We start from the raw sequence: 14224 nt of genomic DNA, 5'->3' as shown, positions 1-14224 counted from the left end.
GCTATTATGGGACCGAAAAAGACCCCACCACAGGCTAGTGTTAAGCCTAAGAAGACATTAAAGAAAATTACGATCGAGCAGAAGAAGGAGATCATTGAAAAACACGAACGAGGTGTGCGTTTGTGTGACTTAACGTCCCAGGACCAGTACGCTAAGTCTACCATTGCTACCATCCTTAAGAACAAGGAAGCTATTCAGGGTGTGTGTGTGGCTAACGGTGTTTCTGTGTTGTCTAAGCAACGGTCTCAGGCAATAGAAGAGGTTGAAAAACTTCTGTTAATTTGGATAAATGAAAAGCAGCTAGCAGGGGACAGTGTGAGTGAGGGTATTATCGCCGAGAAAGCACGGCAACTTCACTCGGATATCATCAAGAGGCAACCTGGAAGTTCGTCATCCATTGATGATTTCAAGACTAGCCACGGATGGTTCGAGAAGTTTAAGCATTGTACAGGGATTCATAGTGTCATTCGCCATGGCGAGGCAGCCAGTTCTGACGATAAAGCTGCCGAAGCTTACAAGGAATCATTCCTCAAGATGGTGGAAGAAGAAGGCTACGTTCCTCATCAAGTGTTTAATGCCGATGAAACCGGCCTTTTTTGGAAAAAGATGCCTAACCGGACTTTCATTAGAGAGGAAGAGAAGTCCGTCCCTGGGCATAAGCCTATGTGTTGGATTCACAAGGCGCTTTAAGAGGGGCGGGGCTGCCACTGACAGGTGGCCGTACGCGCGACGTTTAAAAAGCAGCATCGCATTATGTTTCGTTAGTGAATACACTCTCTTCGTCGTCGGCATGGCCGATGGTAAGCTATGTGTGCTTTTCTTTACCAAATATGTAAAGTTGGTTTTTAGATTCGATCATGATCGGTTGCTTTGTTTGTCTGCTTTGCATTGTGTCCATTGTGCTTTGTTTGCCACATCGCTATGCAATCATAGTCAGTTACCGTTCGCAATCGGCAATTTAAACAGCGTGGGCTGAAGTTTTGCGAGAACAGTGGTGTCTTCTTTAGTTAGATCATTTTCATTTTGCATAGTTGTCATGTTTGTCCGGCTGCAATTTGATATTTAAACGACGTAAATTGCATTGCAGCTGGGCTTAATCATGCCGGCGCTCCACTTCCGGGTTGGACCTTTGGGACTTATAGTTCTTTTGTTCGAGTCGACTTGATATGCTTGTGATGTATGGTTTCTTACCTTTAAAATCATGAATCATGATGACGATAATAATACATAGTGAAATCATGGTTGGTTAAAGTATTTATTAAATGTATTGTTAAAATAAAAGTATTAATTAATGTCAATTATATACATATTTACATCGTGATGCAGAAAGATAGATACTGTATATTCATTTTTTACTGCATTTATGTGTGCTTTAGGTTATTACCTGCTTCTGCTACTATTTCTGATACTACTTCTGTTACTACTACTACTACTACTTCTGCTGCAAAGTGCTCCAATAAATGTGTCAAAAAAGTACGGAATGAGTGATCCTTCCATGCTGACCGACGATCCCTATTCAGAGGGCCGTGAAAAACGGAATTAACTGAACACTATGAAAGATAGGCTAACCCTCCTGATGTGCGCCAATGCCAGTGGCGACTGTAAGATAAAACCAATGTTGGTTTATCACTCAGAAAACCCAAGGGCCTTCAAGAAAAACCAGGTGGTTAAATCCAAGCTTCCTGTAATGTGGAAGTCCAACACCAAAGCTTGGGTTACTCGTCTCCTGTTTATGGACTGGATGCATAATGTTTTCGCTCCTTCAGTGAGGAAATATCTCGAGGAGAAAGGACTCCCTGTCAAGTGTCTTCTTCTCCTTGACAATGCCCCAGCGCATCCACCAAGTTTGGAGGAGGAACTTCAAGGTGATCTTGAATTCATCAAGGTCAAATTCCTCCCTCCCAACACAACTCCCCTCCTGCAGCCCATGGACCAGCAAGTGATCGCACGCTTTCAGAAGCTTTACACTAAGGCTTTATTTACTTGGTGCTTTCACGTGACCAATGACACCGACCTATCCCTTAGGGATTATTGGAAGGACCATTTCAATGTGTATCATTGTGTTCAACTGATAGAAAAGGCTTGGCATGATGTTACCTTTCGAACCTTGAAAGCAGCATGGAAGAAGTTGTGGCCCGCATGCATCCTTGAGAGGGATTTTGAAGGATTTGATCCTCTAGACTCTGTTGTTGTGAACGACATTGTTTCCGTGGGACAGAACATGGGATTCCAAGTGGATGCAGATGATGTCGAGGAGCTTGTTGCTGGCCATAATGAGGTCCTCAACACAGATGATTTGATTCGCCTTCAAGAGGACAAGCAGAAGGAAGCCATTCAGGAGTTGTCATCTGAGGACGAGGAGGAGGAGATGGCTGCAGCATCAAGTGAGAGCATGAAGACCATGTTGGCTAAGTGGAGTGATGTGCAGGCTTTTATCGAACAGTACCATTCAGAAAAGACTGTGGCTATGTGAATCATCAACATGATGAATGATAATATGATGCCTCAGTTTCGTAAGACCTTACAACTCAGAAAGCAACAGGTGTCAATTAAGAGGTTTTTAGTCAGCAAAAAGGATAAAGAGTCTCCTTCGAAGAAGCAAAGAAGAGAAGCCACACCGGAGGTTGAGTTACCTACAGTCCTTATGGAAGGTGACTCTCCTTTCAAACAGTAACTCCCTCTCTCCCTCCAACTCCCATTCCATTCCATCAAGCCATCAACTACCATCACAAAGGTAAATAAAACGACTTTATTGTACAGTACAGTTTATTTCTTTAATTACAATACAATAGCACATTTATTATACATATAATAAGGTATATTTTTGTGTAGTTTTAAGGCTTATTTAGTAGAAAATTATGTTTTATGGGGACCTGGGAACCGATTATTCTCATTTTAATGGTTTCTTGTGGGAAATAAATGTTCGGAAGATGAACTTTTCGCCTTACACACACTTTCTGGGAACCAATTATGTTTGTGAGCTAAGGTATCACTGTACTCGATATTCAATGATTAATCTGCCTTTTGTGTGCACACGTGCACACTTTGTGGCTTCCGTTCTCACCGAAATTTCGAAATCTCCGAGATATGGCGAGGCCATGAGAATGCGAGGGCAGGGGCGTTACAGTTGTAGCGACGCCACTCGAGCGAAGCGCGCCTCAGCAGTCGATAGTCCGCTGCTCTCTGCTGTGCGTGCATCAGCGCGAACACGTACGCACACGGACGTCTTTTGGTTTCAGCCAATCAGTGCCGACGCAACCGATGTCACAGATCAAAGAAGCTTTGATCTATGACAACAGCTAAGCTAAGGTAGCCGAGACAACACGACGCTCGAAGTTGGACGGACACGTTTTTCTGCTAATCTGTGTGTTTCCCTTTTTGTCCAAATCAATATTTTTTTCGACAACAACTGTCTTGTCCACGGCATCTTTAATTCGTTCCACTGGGGTTTAGCAAGTGTCTTTATAGCGAGACAAAACTCTCTTTAGTGTTACTAGTGTTGGTGCCTCAACATGACTACGCTCATGAAAGCAAAACAACGAACTCAAACGCGTGTTCATTCAACGTTGTCAGCTAATATCCGGATTAATTTTAGGCAATTTTTCCTCAATCTTCCGTAGGAATTTTCGTGAAAATTTGAGAATCCGGAATTCCGGGAAAACCAGAGGACTTTCATCACTGTACAATGCCTCCACTAGATGGAGCTACGCTCAAGGGACGAACGATCAGATGTCAGTAAAACTGATTTAATAAAGCAGCAACACAGTTCACTTAACCAAAAGTAAGTTATAACATTGACTCGTTAACGTTGAACTCTCTTGCCGCTGCTCTATTTCCGTGTTCAACTGCGTAACCGATCGCCTTAAGTTTGAACTCTGCGTTGTCAGCATGTCTTGAGCAAGGAGCCATTTTGGGGTCGAAATATTACCGTAATGACCATCCACAAGGCGCATCGGATTTTAAGGCGCGCTGTGAGCTTTTAAGAAAATGTAAGGCTTTTAGGTGTGCCTTTTAGTGCGGAAAATATGGTACCTTAAAGCATTACATTTTCTCAAATGCCGACAGTGCATCTTATAATCTGAGATTCCTTATAAATGGATCAATATTTTGATTTCTTGGACGTGGTATTTTAAATGTTCTGTAAAGTGCCCTGTTACAGCTGCAGCGGTTGTTAAAGTACTAAACAAATGCTGTATTGTATTGCAGTGATAAATTTACAGTTTAACCCCAGCAGGTCCGAGGGACTCGCTTATCAGAAAAGTTTGAGTCCCATTAGGCATTTAGAGAGTCCCAAAGTTTGAATTCTGAAATGGTCTATTTATTCATTGCAAATGACAATAAAACAAACAACAATATACATTGATAATAGGTTTATTTCTTATCAACAAATGCTGCAAAAATTTAATTAATTCAAGTATACAAGATTCGCTGAGAAATAGGTTCTCATTTCATCCCATGGTTCAATCTTTTGAGTTCATAAATTCTCTTCTCTTTACTCTGCTTCCAATGATGCAAGAATTTCTCAAAGTCAACTTATTATCGCAAAAAACTATCCAACTTTAGCTGCTTCCTCTGTGATATCTCCGCAACAAACTTTCGCAATACATGTTCGCAACGCTTGTTTTAACGTTACACAACTTGGCAAATGGCAATCGTATGCTTTCCGCAAGGTTGAAGGCCGATCTCGCCAATCTCGTCTTGCGAGAACAGAAATCTCGTCACCCGAGATTACTTAACGCGAGATCAAAACAACAATGGCGGCGATTGTCAAACTGCGACACTGCATTGCTGGAAAAAAAGATGTACCGTAGTGTTTTTTTTTTTGTTTTGACTGATAAATTTCCTTGCGCCCCAAAAACGCACATTGTTTGGAACTGTGCGTCCCGCGGGAAAATTATGCGTCTTGGACGCGGGACGCAGAGGTAACGAGATGACTGTATTGTATTCCCTTGAGCTTAGCTCTATCTAGTGGATGCATAACACACCCGCAGCCATTATTGTAGCTTCTATTCTATGCACCTCATAAGCGGTGTGCCAAATATATGAAAACAGTTTTGAAATAGGCCATCCATTGAAGGTGTGCCTTATGCTCCGAAGTGCCCCTTATGTGTGTGTGTGTGTGTGTGTGAGTGAGATTGATTGATTGATTGACCTGACCCGAGAATGTTCAATGTCCAACGACAACTACCGGTAGTGCTCTCTCCGCTCAAATGTTGACAAAGCGGCAGTTATGGGTGTGATGGTCATGTTGCCCGACGTTTTGCAACACAGCTCACGCTTGTACTTTCAGCACATCGAAGCCAATTTACAACTGAGGATAAATACCAGTGTTGTGTCCAAGGACCGGCAACCCGAGGCCAAGGCCAAGGCCAAGGACTTGACTCCCGAGGCCAAGGCCAAGGACCAAGGACCGACCTTCGGTCCTCGAGCCGGTCCTCGAGGCCAAGGACCGGCTCGAGGAACACATCACTGATAAATACACTGAACTAGACAAAATATGTCCATGTATTCATCGATGCTGGAAGCCTCAATGACAGCTAGCAATGGTGCTCCCGAAGGCTTTTTAACGTTAGGGTGACTACAATGCACTCCAGAGGTTCCTTTTGCGGCTGTTCGAAATGTCAGGATTAGAGACGGCATACCGCTTTGCTGTCTCTAATGGCCTCAGAGATAGCAAACCTTCCGAATTGATGGATTGAGAAAAAGTTGGCTGTCTTCATGCTCTTTTTGACTTACTTTTTCCCTTTCCTGAGCAAGGACATCAAATGCCTGACGATCTTATGTCTTATAAAATTGTCCTACAAGTTTACCCTTTGGCCTGAGGTGTGTATTTTTCCAGATAACAGGGTGCAAAATGGATCGGGGGTGACAATCTCAAATATTAAGTGTTCAATATTTATGAACAAAAGTCTTCATGTTTGTGGGGAAACCAACTATTCTTGAATCATTGAACTCTGTTGACTGTGACATGAACGGAGTGTAGCTAATGAAACAAACCCCCTGGCGGACAAACAAACGGCGGCAAATAAAACAAAATATGGCCTAAATGTGTTTGTTTGTTTGTTGTATTTTGTATTTGTATAATAGTGGGTTCTCAGATGGCAAGAAGTATTTTCTAAAGCAATGTTCCAATGATGTCGTCCTTTTTGGGTCATCCCATGCCAAATCACGCAGTGGATTTATCTAGGCTAATTTAAAAAAAATGTATTTACAGTATTTATTTTTGTGCTCACCCTTGTGTATTACCGCACTGATCATTGTGGCTCCAGCTCTCTACATACTTTTGTCGGTGATCAATATTCCACAGCACCAGATATTTTAAAGCACTCAAGGAATTTCTGTATAGTTGCACACCTAAAGTTGTACTACAATTACTGCTACTGGTCACTTAATAAATAGTGCAACGATTATCTGCACTATCTGTACAACTGACATGGTATTGTATTGCATCACTGATCACTCTATCTCTCGATGACTCTGCACATTGTCGCACCGCTGTCACTCAGTGAGACTACTGCACAATGGTAACCTTACATTACGGAACCTCTCTCTATATTTATGTCATGTCTTCGTTTATCTTCATTGCTTGTTATTGCAAAACTAGTACAGCCTATACTACCGGAGACAAATTTCTTGTGTTTTACGCAGAGGTGTCAAATTATCGTGTTAATTACGAATAATTAAATACAGTCATATTTAGTGTGTTATGTTTTTTTAATTGTTTTAATCAAAATTTTCATCTCTAACTTCATTGTTTCTGTGGGTGGGTTGCCTTTTTATAATATCCCTTTCTATGTGTTGGTTTCCTGTGTTCGAGTTGTATAGGGTGGGGAAACAATGGTCAGTCACAGCCTGAAGCGGACATTGATTGGCTGTCATTATGTTTGGGCTTGTTTAGCATAAACTGATTGGCTCCCATTGGAGTTGGGAGGACCAGCAAAGCAGCGGTGAGGAGAGCAGCGCTGAAAATGGAGGAGCATGTGAGAGTTCTCATCCCAATGAATGGAAAATGTACATTCCAAAAACGCCCAGAAGGCACTAATGATAAAGGTAGAGTGTTGTGCCTAATTTGTGAGAAGGAGTTTGCTTAGCACCGAAGCAGCTCAAGTTTAGCCTACCACATCAATGCAAAGCACCCAGTCGCGAGTGCAGCCACAGCTAACGTTAGCACCGAAAGCGTTAGCAATAGAGCGAGCCATAGCAAAGCTCTTCGCCAAACTAAACTCGAGGAGAACACCCGGCGTATGAGGCATGAAGTCAGAATAACTTCTGTGTCCTCTGTAGCCTATGAGAAATGATTAACGTTTATTTCAGACCTTTATTTTGTAATGATGAACAGTGTTATTTCTGAAGTGCTAATTTACAGCACTTTGATTTAAGGGTCTGTTTTATTCTTTATTATCTGAAGCAAGTTCAATGTTCAGGACTTGTATTGCTCCGAAAAGGGTTCTTACTGTTTTTGATATGTTAAACTAAGCATTTTTTTATGGATCTGATGTTCTAACGTGCTAATTTTATTTTTACTTTGTAATTATTTGGAGATTTACAAAAAACAAAAACAGTGATATGCCCCCTAGTGGTCGAAACTAAATGTTGTAGGTAGGATTTAGGACTAGTCTCAAATACTGTACAGCAGAAAGTAAATGGCTAGGACTGCATCTGTTCAAGTCTGTTTAAAAACAATAAAATACTTTATAATGCCGCTTTTTTTTGTGATGTCAGTCTTTTCATCCGCCTCAATAATGTAATGGATTTTAAATGAAAATAGGGGTTTTCTCACCATTTTTTTGATGAGATTAAAATATAGGTTAATTAAATCAATTAATTACAGATCATAATTAATTAATCTGACAATTTTTTTATCTATTGACAGCACTGGTTTTACATACTTGACCAATAAAGATGATTTTGATTCTGAATAAAATTTGCTGTATTTGTTGATCGTGAGGGCACAGCACAAAATTTTGACTAATAAGGAACAGGAGTTTTAAATACTTTGTCAAAAAAAGGTGTGGCTACCTTTCTTTGAAACCTTATATCTGAAGAACTACTGGATCAATCTTCGTTGGGAAGGGAATTCAACAAAGAACCCATGTATTTTAGTAAATTGGCTTTTTAACCAATAATCTGACTTTGAAATTGTCCTTTGGATCACGTTACCTTTTTTTTTTTCTCTTAGATGTTCTCTAAAACATGTAAAAGTTTCCAAGATGTTTTTTTTCCAGATATAACGAGTCAGTCTCCATACCCTCAGATTTGCAATGACTATTTATGAATATTCCATTAACCAGGACAACCTCACAAAATCCAGGGTCCTTTAAGAACTCTGTAACTTCCAGGCATGTTGGTGGTATTCAGGAAATTTTCCAAGTATTCTCCCCACTGATTCACAATGTCCCGAATTGAGGTCAGCAGAGCGCCATCTCCACTAAACACAGTGTTAATGTTGCACTGCGTCCCACTCCTAAGATGCTGCATGGTGAGCAAGAATTTCCTCAAAGCTGTCCTAAAGTCGTTTGTCCGCAGGCATTGGGGCTGGAGTTCACTCTTTCTGACAGAGGATTCTACCAGACATTCCCAGCAAACAGTCACAATACATTTGGGTCCACCAGGTTGGCCCGACACCCCCCCCCCCCGACCCGTCCCCCGCCATCAGAGCCGGCACACCACCAGGTTATAATCAGTTGACAGCTCCGCCCCTCGCTTCACCAGTCGTGTCACCACAAATCTGGAGACACGACCACAATTTCAGATCATTTGCAATAAAAAAACATATTTGACAATAATAGTACGTTTAAAAGTGCCATATTAAGGGTGATCTCTGTTTTCAGGTTCTTTTCCAAATACTGTGATTTTGTGGCAAGGTTCGAAGGTAGTTATGTTGGGTAATATTTATACACTGTTGTCATTTGTACTCCTTTCTATTGGCGATTATGACAGGAATATGCATCTGCTCATGAGTGAGGAGGATATCAGGATTTAATTAATCTGATGGCCTGTGGGTTGATTGTTGCTGTAAATGGGCATGAGCTACCGAGGTATCATTGCAAAATGTAGGTGATAGCCTCTGTGTAATTAATGAGACGATATATTTGAAGTAGAACAGATACGTAATGCAGACATGAGCAGAGAGACTGTGTACTGCATGTTATCAGCTCAAACGGACCTGCAGCGAGAGTTTAGAGGAACTGAATAAATAAAGACTAAAGAAGAGTGATTCCAGAGGAGATTAAAATGATCAATAAAGAGGTCAAGATGACCGCAAATGCGTGCCAGCCAAGTGTTTGTCGACCAGCATAATGAAACATTTCATGCTGCAAGATAAGGCCAGGAGAGGGCCGCTGATAAAAGGGTGATCGACCATGTGTTTTTAACGATGCAAAATGAGAATGAAAGTCTCCTCACCTGCTTGGAGATTCGGCGTACTGTCTCTTAAGTTCCCCTGTGAACGGATGGAGGATGGGAATCCAGTAAAACAGGAATAATATTAATGTCCATAACCTTGGCTGCGGGGTAACAATGTGCGATGGCACTGGAATAATGGATACGCCTAATTACTGTATATAGTCTCTCGCGATGAGAGTGGTGGGCACGAACAGAGGAGAAGGAGCACCGAAAGAGCCACAGCATCCAGAAGCAGAATCTTACCCACTACCGCACAGAGTGACACTGGCGAGGCCAACTGACTGAAATGGTGGGGTTTGGACACTCTAAGAGAATGGCGGACAAGAACAAGGTAGCCTACTAGCACGCTAGGACACTGAATACCTAAGCAGCTACATGCAGCTCCCATTGTAAAAGCCACCCATTCACAGCAGAGAGCCACCGTGTGTGGCATGGAAGTCGAGGGAACAGGACCAGAGACCACAGCACCTGAGCCGACTGAGCAGAGCTATTGAACCGTACCGAATTGGCCATATTTTGGAAGGGAAATCACTGAACTTTATATGCCTGTAATTCAAATTGTTACGAATATTTTCAAAATTCCCAGGTCACGTAATTGCGAAACATATTGAAAACAAGAAAGAGTTCCGAGACAATTGCAGATGCGGCATCGATTCGTAGACTGCAGTGACTCAGTACTCAGGCATTCACAGTTGAAGCAAAACTGACAGGTCTGGCGTTAGCCAAAAGCTAATGATTTGAGGCAATCAAGTCTGCATCCCAGGCAGTAATTGTCTGAGATGCATGCAGATCAAACAGAAAGACAAAGCATTGGAAAGAGAAAGAGGCTTAGCGTGTAATTTGTATTGAAGACCAAAAAACGGAAAAAAGTTCAGAAAATGACCAATAAAGGAAGAGAAAATCTGGAACAAATGCCGCTCTCCTCAAGGACAATTTCAAGTTTTCCCATTAACCTACTATGCATGTTTTTGGAAGGTGGGAGGAAACCAGAGTATCGGAGAAAACCCCCACAGGCTAGGGGAGAACATGCAGACTCCACACAAGAAGGGAATCCCACATGCAGGATCCGGCTCAATAAATTGATTTTATTTTTAACAGGATTCAAATTAAAGTATTAAGGATTTCATAAAAACGCAGTCATTCAACCAAACAAAGAAAATTATGAGATGGTCCTTGTTGACTTACGTCTAATTAAAAAAATATATTTTCAAAATTCTGCAAGAGTATGTAAACTTATGAGCACAATTGTACAAATCAGCAGTTTGTTTAGTTCTTTCTGATATTTTAGAATGATAAAGGCCAACACGTTTTTGAATTGAATGAATTTAATTTGCTATGACTGTATTGATTATAAGCAGATGTAGATATGACGTCATAGCTACTTATGTATAGATAACAATGACTGAATAAATTATTTATTTTGAACATGTGTGAAGATGACATGAATAGAACAGCCAAACAAAAAAAAAAACTACCATAAAAGTAAAATTTCAAGTTCAAAATTTCAGATTGTACATGTTCAAAAAAGATAAAATATTTTGAAAAAAATATTGCTAAAATGTACACACCCTTAATTCCTCAATACACCAAAAGTCATCACTTTATCATTGCAAATTATCATTCTCATTTGTAGGTTGTGCTGGGCAGAACATTTCTGTCACAATTTGAAAAATTTCAAAACATTTTTTCACAATTCTATAATAAAATATTGGTCAGTCCGCATGTGTGGGTGTTATTTGTACACGTTATTGGCCCATCTAAGCGTCATATTTTTGGGGTCTCCTGAAAAGTAATGAATTTGGAGGGAAGAGGATTCCACCTGCCAGTGATAGAACGCTTAACTAACACAATAATACAAAAATTGTATTATGAAAACAAGGTAAAAAAAAAACTATACCTACCGTATTTTCTGCACTAAAAGGCGCACTGTATTATGAGGCACACCTTCAATGAATGGCTATTTTGTCATTTTTTTTCATACATTGGCACAATCTACAATGCCTCCACTAGATGGTGCTATGCTCCTTCCATTCAACTCGAGAGGCGTCCGTTGAACTCGAGACGCGTTCATGACCGCCACTGAAAAATGTAAATTAACTATTACTGCACTTAAATGAAAATAACGAAATCTGAAAATAATGCATCAAGCGAGGAAATCACAAAGTAAATTCTATATCCCCCCTACAGAATTTATTTTGTGATTTCCTCGCTTGATTTTCTTCGTAGTTTCATTGAAGTAATCATTAATTTACGTTTTTCGGAGGCGGCGATGAACGGCTCTCGAGAAGAAGAGAAGGCACGGAGACGGACAAAGACGTACACTACCTGTATTTGTTGAGACTGAAAAACATTAATAAAGTCTGCATTTATAAAAATATATAAAACCACACCTTTCCTTTTTTCAACAAATACAGGTGCGTCTTCGTCCGTTTCCGTGCCTTCTTTTCTTCCGTTCAACTCGAGAGGCGTTCATGACCGCCTCCGAAAAACGCATTGGCATTTCCTTGACCATAGATCCAACAGAACGATTAGATGTCAGTCGTAGTTATTTATTCCTTTGTTGTGTATTCATAAATGATGAAATCACAAGATGAATTCTGTAGGGGGGACTATAGAATTTATTTTGGGATATCCTCGCTTACTTTTCAGTTTTGATGTATTATTTTCAATTTTCGTAATTTCATTGAAGTAATCGTTAGTTTCCGTTTTTCGGAGGCGGTCTTGAACGCCTCTCGAGTCGAACTGAAGAAGAGAAGGCACGGAGACGGACAAAGACGTACCTGCATTTGTTGAGACTGTTTTTAAAAAAACAACACCACAGCTCTCCTTCTTTTCGGAGCCGCAACAAAAACTTATTTAATAAAGCAGCGACACAGTTCACTGAACCAACAGCAAGTTATTACAGTGTAAGCATGTCTCCAGCAAGGAGCCATCTTGGGGTCGACATATTACCGTAATGACCATACACAAGGCGCACCGGATTTTAAGGCGCTCGGTGAGCTTTTAAGAAAATGGAAGACTTTTTGGTGCGCCCTATAGTGCGGAAAATACGGTAAATAAAATACATCATGAATCATTTTTGGCCCTTATAATATATTTATAATGTACCTACTTTGGGCTCATATTTTGCAAAGATCAAGTGTTTGAACTTGAGATATTAAAGTACATCGGTTGAAAAAAAATGCTCGAGGCATTTTTCCTGCCTCGAGAACCCGCTTATTTACGTGTATGCTGTCAGGAAGAAGTCATTTTAAACACAGCAACAATTGTTCAAGCTCTACATGACGGTAAAATGCCGCCACTGCGGAAAGAAGGTTAACTACCTTACCAAGTAATATATGGACATCAATACCTTGGCGCATGTTTATTTTCACGTCGTTCCTGGCAGCGTGTGTGTGTGTGTGTGTGTGTGTGTGTGTGTGTGTGTGTGTGTGTGTGTCTGTGTGTGAATAGTGTCATAAGTGACAGTGAGGAAAACCCCACACACTGATCAGATGCATTTCAAAACATTTTCGTGTGCTTATTAACGAAGTGTGACGGTTCAATATGCCACCACAGATACATTGAAAGCTCCCAAATCGCCCTTTTGATCAAGAAGACAAGAAACCGAATCGAATTTAAGTGAGAACCTGTCGTATGTAAGTATGACTTTTATTTTACATTGTTTTCTGTGTTAAACTATAGTTTTCCTCTATTAAATGCGTTTTTTTTTAATATTTTTGTGTGTCTGGTATTGATTACTTCAACCAGAGTAATCAACAAAACCAAAGGGTCCATGATCGAGGTATCATGGACTGAGGCAGGAACGGTATATATTGGAATTTAGAATTGTGGGAAAGCCATCCGTTAGTTCAAACACAAACCATATATTTACTCACCGACATTGATCACTAAGCAAATGCGGATGTATATAATCGGTGGGTCCTATTAAACGATTATTTAACAGTGTGTCTCAGTATAGATATATTTCAGCAAAAGTAAATGCTTGCATTACAAATTGCAGTTGTGTACCCTTTCCAGTAATTTTCATGGTAATGTGCAGATGATTTATGGTCGCTCCCAAATTGCAGTGAGATAATAATAGTCCCTGCGACTTCCCATTAATTAAATCGTGAGAGGTTTCCTTGCATTTATGGCCAATTTCATTAGGAGCGTACCTCATACAAATCCAGCATCTGGTTCCCTCCTATGCCTTTAGTGGTTTTGACGTTTTCCATGGCCAAGGTGAAGTAGATGCCTCTCGTGTCAGACAGGTAGAGGTTATAGGTGTCATTCTGGTTCCACTCTTGGACTGCGGCAAATACCTGCTTTTCATCTGTGCTGACAATGTGTAAATCCTAACAGGGAGCAGGGAGAGATTAAAAGGAGTTATGACCGGAGTCTTAGAGCGGTGCGATTAGAGCAGGATGACCCTGTGGAAGTGGTCATAAGATCAATGATGTGCTATGAATATAGACAGAATATAGACAATGACAAATTGCACCGGATACTGTTTCTTGTGCTGTATGTCACTTGCTGATACAAGAAGTATTACTTGCAAAGAGAACCGGTAAAAAATGCACATTACCATATTTGAAATTCGCATTGGAGACACCCTTCATGAATGTCATTTTAGCCGATGAACTTTTGTAGTGTGACGTTCACCATACGACACCCACAACCCCCTTTGTCTTTTACGTTGGGTAAGTTGGGTAATATCCGTGCAAGATTCTCCAACACCCTCCTTTGGATTGATCTCCTGTTGTCGACCCTGCTTTCCTATGGCCCTTGTAACTCGCCGTTTTTCTGGTAATCACCCTCAGCTTTCTGTTCCCGACTA

General features: G+C 40.7%; 1 protein-coding gene across 1 annotated transcript in view; it reads right to left on the bottom strand.

The window, feature by feature from the left end:
- The window catches only part of sorcs3a (sortilin related VPS10 domain containing receptor 3a), a 222662-nt gene that overhangs the window by 63048 nt on the left and 145390 nt on the right, over positions 1 to 14224 (bottom strand). The window contains exon 9 of the mRNA XM_019879676.1: positions 13563 to 13742. Within this exon, the coding sequence (XP_019735235.1) occupies positions 13563 to 13742 (180 nt within the window). The remainder of the gene's footprint in view (positions 1 to 13562; positions 13743 to 14224) is intronic.

This window comes from Hippocampus comes, unplaced genomic scaffold (assembly GCF_001891065.2).
Source record: "Hippocampus comes isolate QL1 unplaced genomic scaffold, H_comes_QL1_v1.1 scaffold158, whole genome shotgun sequence".
Lineage (NCBI taxonomy): Eukaryota > Metazoa > Chordata > Actinopteri > Syngnathiformes > Syngnathidae > Hippocampus > Hippocampus comes.
The sequence above is the reverse complement of the archived record's forward strand: the minus strand, read 5'-3'. Positions and strand labels throughout refer to the sequence as shown.